The 12,266-nt window shown below is 56.7% G+C and overlaps 1 protein-coding gene across 2 annotated transcripts in view; it reads left to right on the top strand.

Moving 5' to 3' along the window:
* The window catches only part of AGO2 (argonaute RISC catalytic component 2), a 69,181-nt gene extending 63,231 nt beyond the window's left edge, over window positions 1-5,950 (top strand). Inside the window, exons 17-19 of one of the 2 annotated variants that reach the window (XM_054590531.1) lie at window positions 2,017-2,118; window positions 3,859-3,989; window positions 4,240-5,950. In XM_054590531.1, coding sequence (XP_054446506.1) covers window positions 2,017-2,118; window positions 3,859-3,989; window positions 4,240-4,348 — 342 coding nt within the window. In that variant the 3' untranslated portion in view covers window positions 4,349-5,950. Of the gene's footprint in view, window positions 1-2,016; window positions 2,119-3,789; window positions 3,990-4,239 lie in introns of both variants that reach the window. The other variant, XM_054590530.1, reaches the window with a different exon arrangement.
* Window positions 5,951-12,266: the final 6,316 nt, after the last annotated feature.

The raw sequence follows: 12,266 nt of genomic DNA, 5'->3' as shown, positions 1-12,266 counted from the left end.
AAGGTCAGCTTATTGCTACAGCCGCTCCCCTCCCAGGGTAGTGAGTGATACAGTGATGAATGAAGAAGCAATAGAGCAGGTCAACATGAGCATCTTTGAGGACAGGTAAACTGCACAGGCTCAACCAGGAGAAAACTCGTAACAGCATTAGGGTCAAAAAGGGAAGTGTAACTATAGGAGTTTTATACCATTTAAATCATCATGGGACATTACCAACTTTACACCAATGTGTTGGAAAACTCGAACGGGTGTGCTTGTTTGTAAAATTACGCAAGTTACCCAAAGAACAGCAGGGGGCCCAGCCGTGGGGCCCAGAGCCGCCAGGCCCGGAGGGTTTGCAGGCAAGCTTTGCCAAGCGCTTAAGAACATCATCGTGACGTGTGGCAGAGAACAGGAAAAGCAGGGAAGCGACTCAGCTTATTTTAGGAAGTGAGTCTAAAGTTCCAAAGGCGGGTTTCCCCCGCCACACGGCGAGGCATGGGTGTTGTGCCGAGGCAGGAGCACAGGCTGGCTCTGGTCCAGCCCCTTGGCAGCCAGCGTCTCAGCCACTCTGGACCCCTCCTGAGAACGCTGGGGGCAGAGGGTCACCAGGCCAACACCCAGAGCACGCTGCTCAGCCACAGGGGGGAACGCCTAACTGAAGAGGACTCACAACTTTGACGGGAGCACAAACTGACAACCTGGACTGTGACGGTTCTGGAGGGACCTGGGGCGCGCTCTGGCCGTCCTGGACGTCAGCCTTGGAGCGACAGACTCCCGCGTCCGCCGTGTGTGACAGCAGGAGACTCGCCTGACTGTGCGCCGTCAGGAGGAAAGCCGTGGCATGTTCACACGCTGAAGGCGCTGAGAATCCATATGCTGTCTAACAGGCGCATCTCGGAGCTGTGGCATGGAGCGAAGGCGGCAAGTAGAGCACGTGTGAGAGCTGAGGTGGCCGAAAAGCTCGTTGGGTTTTTTCCGTAAGATGCTCTAGTAGCGCTTAGTGGTCTTTAACTTCATTCAAAACAATTTCATGAGATTGTATTGTGACAGCTGTCATATCAACATGCATTTTTTAAAAAAATACCAAAATTGGTGAATTTTGGGGTAGCCATTTTAATATTGAAGATGGAAGAAAGTAACAGATTCGGCATGTTATGCTTTATTATGTCAAGAACGGTAAAAATGCAGCTTAAACGCAAAAACAGGTCTGTGGAGTGTGTGGAGAAGGCGCTGCGGTGAAGCGAACATGTCAGAAGTGGTTTGCGGAGGTCCGTGCTGGAGCTCTCCCGCGGGATGACGCTCCGCGGTCGGGCGGGGCCAGTCAAGTTGGCAACGGCCACACTGAGACATCGGGAACAGTCCTCGTTGTACCCCACGGGGGAGAGCCGACACACGGTGTTCAAATCTACGTTATGGGTGAAAATGAACACCGTGTCTTTTGTTTTATGGAAAAAAGCACACAGACTGTTGGGCCACCCAGTACCTGGATACGGTTTTAACACCTGCAGTGTCGCACAGTGTAACACGCTAATGGCGGCTCAGACATAGCGAAAGTACAAGCATGTGCGGGAACGAAGTCCGAATTCGAGACTTCGAATTCAGCAACATGGCAGCAAAACCAGGGGCAATATTTTTAGATGTTTTACTTTCAAAAACCCAAAGGCTTCAGGTTGACAAGAAGTAAAAAGTACATCCAAGGGTGCTGAGGGGCTCCATGGGGCCCCGGTTTTTGTACGTATGTTTGAAGCGGGGCACGACTCTATCGGGCCGGTGGTGGGGTGGGGGTGCGTCTAGAGTGGGGTCTTTGGCGACCTTGGTCCTACAGTGTAAACTTCGGTCCGGGCAGGAGTAGAGTGAGGTCCTTTCGGTGGCTGGTGTTTGTGAGGTCCTGTGCAAGGGCTGTGGCGCTGAGCGGCCACACTGGCCAGTCTGAGGTCTTCGGACCAGGCAGCCCGGGGCCAGAGGCCCAGCGTTGGGGGTGTGGGCGAGGCCACTCGTTCACTCTGCCCTCTGACGGCTCCTGTGTCACCGAAGGTCGGGAAGAGCGGGAACATTCCAGCAGGCACGACCGTGGACACGAAGATCACCCACCCGACCGAGTTTGACTTCTACCTGTGCAGTCACGCCGGCATCCAGGTAAGGCGGGGGGGGTCCCCTGCGGGCCTCTCGGCGCCTCTGAGGTGGCGTCCACACCTTTAGCAGACCCACATGGAGCATGAGCCTCGGGCCTGGCGTTCCTGGGGTTCCAGGACTCCGTGGAGGCCCCCTGGGAGGGGCCCCAGCCTGCTGTCAGGTGGCCAGCAGGTGGGCAGAGGCTCGGGGGGGCCCAGTGCTGGGGACAGCGGCCCCGCGGGGGTGCTGGTGGGGGTGCCTCTTAGATGAGGTGAGGTCCAGGCAGAAGGAGCAGCGGGTACCAAGTCCGGGCACACTGGTGGGGGACAAGGGTGTCCCTGTGTGCCTGGTGCTTAGCGAGCTGGGAGAAAGTTGGCCTCACAGCAGGTGACAGGTCTTGGGAGGTGCGGGAAGAGCAGTGAGTGGCGGAGGGGCCAACTCTGAGCTCCCACTGCCTTGGCGGGCTTCCGCCCTGTGTCCCCAACACACGTCTGTGGGGCGTGCGGCGACGGGTGTTCCAGCTCCTCGTCTCCTCAAGGCTCTTCCTGTCTCTCTCGGCAAAGAGACCGCCCCGCAGACCGGCAGGGGCTCCGAGGGGACACTGCCACCGTGGGCGTGGCGTGCCGTGCCGGCCGGCCTGCTGCCGGAGCCAAGCCCCTGACCCGCACGCTTGTGCCTGCCGGGATGGGAAGAGCTCGGTGCTGGGCGCCCGTGCCCGGCCCACAGCGTCCTCGTGCAGGCGCTCCGGTTTCTCGGAGGCTCCAGGAGAGCACCGCGCCCCCCCCCCCCACCAGGATGTGGAGAGTAGGAGGCCAGAAAATGAGAGTTCACCGTGGACGTGGTGCTGTCACTGCCCATGGGTGGCGCCCCAGAGCACAACGGCTCTCCTGTCATCTCCTGGGGCAGCCGTCCGTTGCGGGCACGCTGGGGCCCTCGTCTGGACTGGGCGCGTGGCGGGGTCTTCCCTGGCCACCCTCTGGCTCGCTGACTGGCTGTGCCTTCCCAGGCCCTTTGCAGGGCTGGGGGAGGGGCTCTGCTCCGCGGAGATAGCTATGTTCTGTGACATCGATGGGCCTCGAAAGGGCCTGCTCTGCCATCAGCGCCATCAGTGCCCAGCAGGCCCTTCTGCAACGTCCCCACTGCCCACAGGCCCATGACAGCCACCGATGAGATGGCCAAGTAGGATGCCCAGCGGTGCAGTCATGATGCAGCGGACAGAAGCGTCTGTCCCTGAGCCCCCAGCACAGAGGCGGAGCAGGCGGTGGCCACGCTGCCTGTGCTCCGCGCTGGGAGGGCGGGCAGGGCCACGGGCTGCATGAAATGACAGCGTGTGCCAGCCCCCTTGTAAGAAGTGTTGTTAATGTGTAACGTGTCAAGAGAGCTTTCCTTGCCTGTAATAAGACACTGCAAGAACTTGCGGTGCGCGGGCGATGGCCTTGAAACAGCCGGCGTTCCCGTGTTGTAGCTCTTCCGTGGTTTTCTCTACGTAAATAAATGTGTGGTCTGTGTTTACCCACGGGGTGATAAAACACGTGGTTCTGATGCCTTCTGACAGTAACGCATAATGATGTAAGTGTCCATCTGTCACTGACCGCCCCCGCGTCCCCAGCGTGCGGCCGCGGCACGGCCTGCGCGCCGCGTGCCCACCCGCAGGTGAGTTCTGCACGCCTCTCTGACCCTCTCATCTGCTTTTAGGGAACAAGCAGGCCTTCCCACTATCACGTGCTTTGGGATGACAATCGTTTCTCTTCCGATGAGCTGCAGATTCTCACCTACCAGCTGTGTCACACCTACGTGCGCTGCACGCGCTCCGTGTCCATCCCCGCGCCAGCATACTACGCTCACCTGGTGGCCTTCCGGGCCAGATACCACCTGGTGGATAAAGAACATGACAGGTGAGTGGCAGGCCTCTCCAGCTGGAGGTCACAGCAGGGGGCGCCCGAAACAGGCGTGGGCGGCTGCTTTTCCAGAGTGGGAAGCAGCGGGGCCGCGGCAGCTGGAGCCGCTGCAACCCCAATGCCCACACGCCAACATAGCTTCGCCGCCACTTGGTAGCAGGTGTCCGGTGCGTGGTCCTGACCGGGTTGCCAGGGTGCTGCCTCGTGCTGCATGCCAGGCTGCACTCTCTGTCCCCTGTCCCCGCAGTGCTGAAGGAAGCCATACCTCCGGGCAGAGTAACGGGCGCGACCACCAGGCCTTGGCCAAGGCCGTCCAGGTCCATCAGGACACACTGCGCACCATGTACTTTGCCTGACGTGTTGTCGTGTTTACGATTGTGTGCCGAGTTGGATTCACATGAGACCAGCTACACTCAGACCAACCGACGCCCAGCCCTGTTGTGACAGCCAGCATATGGGACATGAGACATCATTGACTTTCGTAGATAATCCATTCTCCAGAATGCCTTCCGTCCAGATGTCAAACTTCGATTTTGAACTGCAGACCTGTATGAGATCCACTGTCGTAGAAAATATGGTTTGCCAAAATCTATGAGTCCCGTGTTTCCTAAAATATCTCCTAAAAGCAGTCTATGAACTCAGGGCTTTAAAACATTTTTAATTTATTTGGTCATTCGATTTACTTGTTTTTAACACATGATTCTCTATGAAATTGATGGGCTCAAACTAGCTGTGAACGTTCTCTGATAGGGAAAGCCGCGCAGACACAATTGTGGTTTTAAAGCCTTGACCGGTGTGGCGTCGCCACTAAAGTCTCTCTCGCAGGGACGCTCGTGTGCTCCCGACTTGGCTCGTGTGAGCTCTCGTGGACCCGAGGGCAGGTGGCCACGCCGGCCGCTGCCCGCTTCTCACTCAGCTCAAGGGAAGGCGCGGGGGCAGCGGAGGTCACGTGCGTTTACAACATTTCTAGGTCCAGAGAGATTGGCAGACAAGTGCCATTTTAATAAAAATTTATTTAAAAAGAAAAAAGACAATATGCCGACAGTCTAATCATAAGATTTGTCCTCGAGGACTGTGACATTTATTTTCCAAAGTTTCTAAAGAATACGGGTCTGTGGTGATACATACAGTACAATCCTTTTTCACTGTTATGTCTTTAATGTAAAAGAAGAAATATATATATCTGGTTGGCAGTATTAATGTGATAGCTAGATGCTGTTTTTCATTTTATTGACTCCGGGGTGCTTCTTGTGACCTGTGTAGCGCATCAGGAGTGTGTCGGAGCCTGGAGACTGGACGGCCTCTTGTGGCTTTCAGTGCTTAAGCGCAGGAGCACGCGACTGACAGACCGCGACCACGACCCGCCCCCTCAGTGTAGACTGTCGCCTGTGCCTCCCGGGGGCCCGGGGGCGCTCACCGCGGTCGCTCGCCGCCCCCCGCCTCCTCGCCCTGTGTCGCTCAGCCGATTAAGCACAAATGGAATGTCTGCATTCTTCGTTCCTGGGAAGCCAGGCTGCGTACCGGAGCGCTCTCCTCTGGCGAGATTCACAGGGTCCGTGCATGGAAATGCAGAGAGAGCCACAGGCGGCGGCCCTGCTGGGTGCAAGGCCCGTGGGCAGCACCAGGGCCCTGGCCCCCGCAGGATGGCAGGCGGAAGCCAGCGTCGTCCTGACCCTCCTGCGGGGGTCTGCCTTCTGGGCCCAGGCGCAGGGTCGCCAACCTAGAGGCCATCGCACTGAGAGTGAAACACCACGAGCCGCTGGAGAAAGGCAACAGCAGCAGCTCTGTTTGTGCTAAATGGGCTTTCTGTCCTCGTAAGCAGTTCTATTGAGAGTCAAGTCCATGTTCATTGTAGACTCGAGGAAGGGGACGCCTTCCCCTGTGCTGCTTTGTGCTCCTCGGCTTCCTGTCCCTGCTGATGGCCCTCCCCACCAGCCTGACGTTTACCTCCAGCGCGGCGGCGGAGGGTCCCGGCAGGCGCACCTCTGCGAGGGGGGGTGCCCGCCTGTCTCCTTGTCTGCGCTCTGGGGGGTGGGGGGTCAGGGAGCCGCGGGTGGGTGCTCATGGACACGCGGCCTGGATTTGGCGGCCGTGACAAAAGGATACTATTGTGAAGCTCTCTACTCAGAGTGGTGCGTGTGTGTGTGTGTGTCCCTGTGTGTGCATGTGGGTGTCTTATTAATGGCATTAGTCTCTTCTTGCTGTATCTTTTTTTTTTTTTTTTTTTGTCTTTTTAAATGGCAGACGCCTTTGCTCTGAGAAATGTCGCAGTTCCCTGTCGTTTCATTGGCAAGTGGCACTTTCTCCTGCATTAGGAAGGACACCAATACACTCTTGGCTGAAATCACTAGGCGCCTTCGAGGCGGGGAGGGAGTCTTCACTAACATACGGAAATTAGGTCGCCTGTCGGCCACTCTTAGGATCCTCTGAAACTGCTTGTCTCAAAGGTGTGTTTCTAGCACGAGCGACAGGATCGCGGTGGCGGCGGGGCGGGGCCTGGCGACGGGCAGCTTCCTGGGCCTCCGCGCACCCCCTGGTCCAGGGCTGCCGGAGCCTGAGACCCCCTGCTCCAGAACTTTCTGGGGAGGGCGTCCCCTCGCGCAGGGCGGGCCTGGCCAGGGGGCGCTCCTCAGCTGCGGGGGAGGCGCTCCCTAAGCCAAGACCTAGAAAAGGTCTCAGTCTGGCGGAAAATGAGACCTAAATTTTCTAAAAACTATTTTGAAGGCAAAGTTTTCTTTTCCGTGGGCCAAAGTACTTTGAGAAGGGTACTTTTTGTAGCCCTCTGCTCGTTTTGTAAAACTTTTCACGCAAAAGGCATTAACAAACCAAACGTCCCCGGTGGGCTTGGCCACGCCCCTTGGTACGTGTCGGGCGGTTCCGCGTTCTATCGGCTGTAGGTGCACTCTCTCAGGTAAATCACTGTTTTCCCAAATTGCTGCCCGTCTCCCCGTGTGAGGGCAAATTCTGAGTTCTGAGCTGGCGAAAGGCCTCACGGAGCAGTCGCGTCGGCCCCGCCCCGCTCATTTGGAAGCCGGAAAGGGCGCCTTGCTGTCCCCTGACTGCTCGGCCCCCCAGGGCTACCTCAGGCCCAGGCCGAGGGGGGGGCTCCCGCATCTGGCCGGCTGTGCCCCCCACCCCCCAGTTAGTAAGGTGTGCCTTGCTTGAAGCAAACTGAATGTGAAAATGAAATAATGATGTAGAAATTGGGATTCATAGAACAGGAAAACTGGGATTTATCTTGTTTCTTTAAAAAAAAAAAACAAAAAAACTCCCCCAATTACATTCTTATGTTGGTACTCTTCGTGGTATGTTTTAAAGTGTTCACTTTGAGAAAAATCAGTGTATTTCCATCCCTCCGTCACTCTCTTGCATTAGACAAGCTCCCTGTGCCCCCCAAATCCCCGGGGAGCCATCCAAGCCGCCGTTTTGCAGGAGAGCCCCTTGGCGGCCCTAGGCCTTTGCCCCGCTGGCCGTGCACCGCTGGCTCGCGCTTCCCCGTTCAGAGGAGCTCTAGAACTGGGTGCGCCTGTGCTTTAAGAAAGGGGCGGCGTCACTCTGGTTTGGGTTCGGGTTTTCTCTTTGGAGAAGCCCTCAGGCTTACACTTGCTCTCTGGAGACCGCAAGGCAGGGCCCGCCTTTTCTCCTCGACACTGTCGCTCTCGGGTGCTGCTCCCACGCTCCCTCGTGTGAACATGTGCGCTCCAGAACCACAGCGCACCCGTTGGTGGGCGGGCTGGCCCAGGCTCCGGGTTCCATCCCGGGTTCCATCCCGGTTACTGGGCGCCCGCTGGGGAGGAGGGCGGAGCGCAGTCCCTCCAGCTGGGTGGGCGGGGCCTGGGTGACTCCGCAGAGGGTGCTGCTGCTGCTGCTGCTGCTGCGGTGAGACGCACGCGTTGCAGTTTCTGTCTGCCTTTCTGCTCTGGTTCGGTGTGGGTGTTCCCGTGCACGTGGCACCTGATGGGCACGATAGCAGTTCTTTTCCTCAGCTTTTATACGTCGCCTACCGTTGACCTTCGGGCTTGCCGGATGATTTATTTTTGAAAGCCACAAAGTGTAGTTTTTCTGGATGAATTGTTTTTCTTATATATGCAGCAATGTAATTTTACATTGATCTGTGGGGTGGTTTAAATTTTATTTTTGCAAGGCAGTTTTTCAGTCAGATTATATATTTGATACACTATGTGAAGGGCGAACCAGCCAAGCGTCAAGCAGCTGGGACTCCAGGACACCCCGAGGAGCCCCGCGGGGCTGGGGCGGCGCCTCTGCCCCGCATCGTGGAAGCACTCGGCTCGGTCCTGGGGCCGCCAGGACCTGGGCGGCTCTCCAGTGGGACTCTGAGCTGTTGGACAGTCAAAAGGATTTCCGTGGGCATTTTCTGCACCCGAGGCGGTTCCATCGGGAGAAACTGCAGAAGTGACGTAACCCAGTCAGTGGACAATCCCAGTGGCCCGGACAAGCCATAGCCGTTTCCCTGTGACCTCTCTCTGACTCGTCTCTCGCGCTCACCAGAAAAGGAATGTACAGTAGAGACACTTTCCTCAGCGTCCGTGCACCTCACTTTCCCAACGCAGCTGTTTTATTTATATTTTCAATCCTTCCCCAAAGGAACCAAGAGGAGTCCCTCTAGCTGCCGCGGCCAGCGGCCTCAGCTGCTGCGACGTTTTTCAGCGCAGCTGCCATGCACAGGCGACTTTGTCATGGGCTGTTCGCGTGACACACGTTGCCGACTCTTTTTTGTAAGGAAATTTTCAGCTCAAAATAATTGCACTGATTTTGACGACTCCCTTTTTAAATTATGCCCCACCTCGCATCTGCTGTACTTGTTTGAAATGATTGTAAATAGATTCAGGGCAGCAGAGGCAACACGCGTGCACACGCCGCTTCGATTCCGACACTGCCACCGTTCTCAGTATTACGTGTTAGGGTTGTGGGCTTAGCTCTGTTCCTTAGCCTTGTGTCTCTTAACCCGTTCATGAAGGACAAACCGGCCTCTCCTTGTTTTTATAAAAGGCAGTTTGCCATCTGTTGGACGGGGAGTGTGCGCTCTTTGCGGCCTGAAGGTTTACTTTTAAGAGGATTCATTGTAAATCCCTCAGACACTTCTGTGGTGCGTTTAATGCCTTGTTTTTTGCCATGACTCCCGAAAGCATTTTCTCCTGGTTCCGTCCAGCACTTGGCCACGTGGAGAGCAGGCACCTGTGTGGCCCGTGCTCAGAGCTGCTGTGTCTGACACAGCGAGGTCCCTGTTGCGTCAGAAGCACCGTGGGCGTGGAGAGACCACAGCCCAGCACTCTCTGCCTGCGGTGTTCGCTGGCTTAGTGGTGGTGTTTGCTCCAACTCCAGGGTGCGATCCCGTCTGTGGTCAGGACGTCCAGTATCAGTCACGGGAAGGAGTCGTAAACCCACGCAGTCCCCTGGGCGCATGGCAGTGGCACGTCGATGCCGTGCGGGGCCCCCACTCAATGCTTTTCTGGTTATGTTCTGCCATGTTACTGTCTCCAGTGAATGTATTGGCTTAGCCAAATCACTATAGAAGGTGGTTCCTAAATACCTTTTAGTTTAAAAAAAGTAAACGCAGATAAAGGCTACCTCTGAATTCTCAGTAGATTCATGTTTGTTCTTAAGCGTAGCTGTCCACACTGAAAATAGCCAAAATGCTGCCCGAATAAACTGAATTGTGAACATCTCTGTTCCGTGCTGGCTTGAAAATTTGTGTGCCATACTGTGACCTGTGGGCATTCCCCTCCTCGAGGCTGCCCAGCTCAGACTGCGGATTCTCAGAGACCAGCAGGAACGAAGCGGGCTGGCCGGCGCGGCTCCGCGCGGGCCATGCAGGAACCTGGGCCAGACGGACACCAGCCTGCTGTGGTGGCTTCTCGCGTCCTGCCCGTAGCGGGAAGCGCTTTGTCTTCTGCTTCCCTTACAGATGGGTTGGCAGTGGCTCCCTCTGCCCCCTCCTCCCTCTGTGCACCCTCATGAACTCACCCAGGTGCTTGACCACCGACTCTCCGGGCACTCATACGATTAAAGCAGCCGCACTGCTTCCAGAGCAGTGTGAGCACAACTAACCTTTGACCTCAGGCCCGGAGCTCCCGCCCCTCCCTGTGTAGCCCTGATCTGAGGCCCTCGAGCTAGCAGAGCGTGCTGTTCCAGTCCCCATCCCTGCGTGCCCTGCCCACATGCGGCTGTGGGCTGCCCCCTGCCTCCTCCGTCTTGTCTTTGGTTCCTTGCGTTCTCATGTCCCCAGAAGGTTAGCATTTCCTTCAAAATGCCTCCCTTGGTTTGCTCTTCAGTGATGGAGGGACAGCTAGGCCGTCTCGCAGTGACAGGTGCCCGGGTGTGTGGAGGGGGCTGCTCCCCTGCTGGGCGCTCACTGGCTTGGACCAGTGGGGTTCGAGGGCCTCAGGCCGTGGGAGTCGCTGCCTGTAGCCCCACGGTTTTGAGGTGTGATGCTTCTCCTGCCCCACGCGTGCTTCACTTCCGGAAGAGCCAAGTGTCTTTGGTGGTCTTTCTCAGAAGGCTTTGTGACTCTGCGGTCACACCGCCTGCTCCAGGAAGCGCAGATGTGCGGGCACAGCGCCCGTGTCTGCTGGGTCCTCTGGCCTGGCCTCGTTTTCAGCGAGGACCCCACACGGTGTTTCGGGGGACACACCGCACAGCGGCCCCCGGCTCGGTTCAGTAACGAGGACCGATGACCTTGGAGCTGCCCCTCAGCCTTCTGTGCGCGTGTCTCCAGAATCCAGAGGGAGGCTGCCCCCGCCACGCTTGCGTCCCCGAGAGGAAGCTGAGGGGCGAGAGAGCTGACGGTCGCTGGTGCTTCTGTCAACACGTGCTCTCTCTCTGGCCACCGTGAAAGGTTTTGGACGTGTGAGGTCCTTACTGCCCTTGGGTGGTGTGGCCAAAGGCCTGAGCCCTCGCCCCTCCCGCCCCCTCGGGTTTAAGCTGTGCGGAGTTAAAGCTGAAACACCAAATATTAACTCTGTCCCCCCAGTGGCCCTAGGAACTAGGTGTCGAGGCCGACCTCGTGCGGCGCCTTCTGAATCACGCAGGCACCGTCCCCGCTGCCGGCCGGGCGCGTGTGGCGGGGAAGGGGCAGGCTCCGGCAGGGCCAGGCGAAGCGAGTTCCAGAAGACCCAGTCTCAGCCTCCGTGCCTTTAAAGCCTGGTCCTTGGTGTCCTCTCAGAGCCATGTCGGGGCTGTCTCTTCGCTGGCAGGTGAGCCTGCACGTCCCACACCTCAGTTGCCCACCTCCTGCCTTTGACACTACTTCTGCGCCTCAACTCCTGATGTCGTAAACTGTGACCCCGTGCGCTGTCCCGTGTCAGAAATGCGAGGGGCGGGTTGCGTGACTTCTCCCATGCCCAGGAAGACCGACCCGTTAGCCAGGCACTGGCCGTGACCATGAACAAAACCTGGAGGTCTTGTTCAGAGTCCCTCAACAAGAGTGTCCAGGGTCATGGCATTAGAGTTTTTCAAAGGGGTTGGAGTCGTGTCTTTGCGAAACGCGTGCGAAGCCTTCAGCAGTGGGGTGCTGTCCGGGCCTGCCGTCTGTCCTCGCGTTGGAAGCTTTGGTGGTGTCTCTGTCTTGGGGCGTGCAGGAAATGGCTTGCTTAGGTGTGGCGGTACCTCGGGCCATGCACATAGGGCTCCAGTTGTGACGTATCTAAAATGCAATTTGTACCTCTCAGTTTTTCGGGCCAGGTAGTGAGCACTTTTCTTGGCTGACGGTAAAAATAAAACACAAAAACCCTTCTGTGTCACGGGATGGTTTTATTGGTTTGGAGTTGGGGAGATGATCCAGTGTTACTTATTTTAGAAATGTCTAGAGAAGCTCCCGCCACGGCTCTTCTCAGCCCTCCCCTCGCCAGAACCCCCAGCCCCGGGCCCGGTCGCGGGGCTCCCTTCCCCCTCCCCTGCGGGGGCGCTGGCTGCAGGCAACAAAACACAGTCGAAGTTTGGGTTCCTTTTCAAAGCCAAGCACGCACCTGACTAAGAATCCTGAAAGTACGTAGTTTAGCACTAACTTGGAATTTGAGTCCTGAGTTTGATAGTGGATTTTAATGTGGTTGTTGAAGGTATGAACTCATGTTTTTTAACTGTAGAGGCAAGTAAGTTTTTACTTTTTAAAAAGTTTTAAGAGAATAATTGTAAGTTTCTGTGCAGCGAAGCGGCTAATTACTCATTAAGTACAAGAAAAGAATGTAGTGTCTAAATCCAGAATTTTCTTACCTCTGGTACACTTCATATTACTTACCTAATATGTATTGAGGGGTT

The sequence above is a fragment of the Pteronotus mesoamericanus genome, unplaced genomic scaffold (assembly GCF_021234165.1).
Source record: "Pteronotus mesoamericanus isolate MK-2021 breed Mesoamerican mustached bat unplaced genomic scaffold, CSHL_Meso_final scaffold_174, whole genome shotgun sequence".
NCBI classification, from domain to species: Eukaryota; Metazoa; Chordata; class Mammalia; order Chiroptera; family Mormoopidae; genus Pteronotus; species Pteronotus mesoamericanus.
The sequence above is the reverse complement of the archived record's forward strand: the minus strand, read 5'-3'. Positions and strand labels throughout refer to the sequence as shown.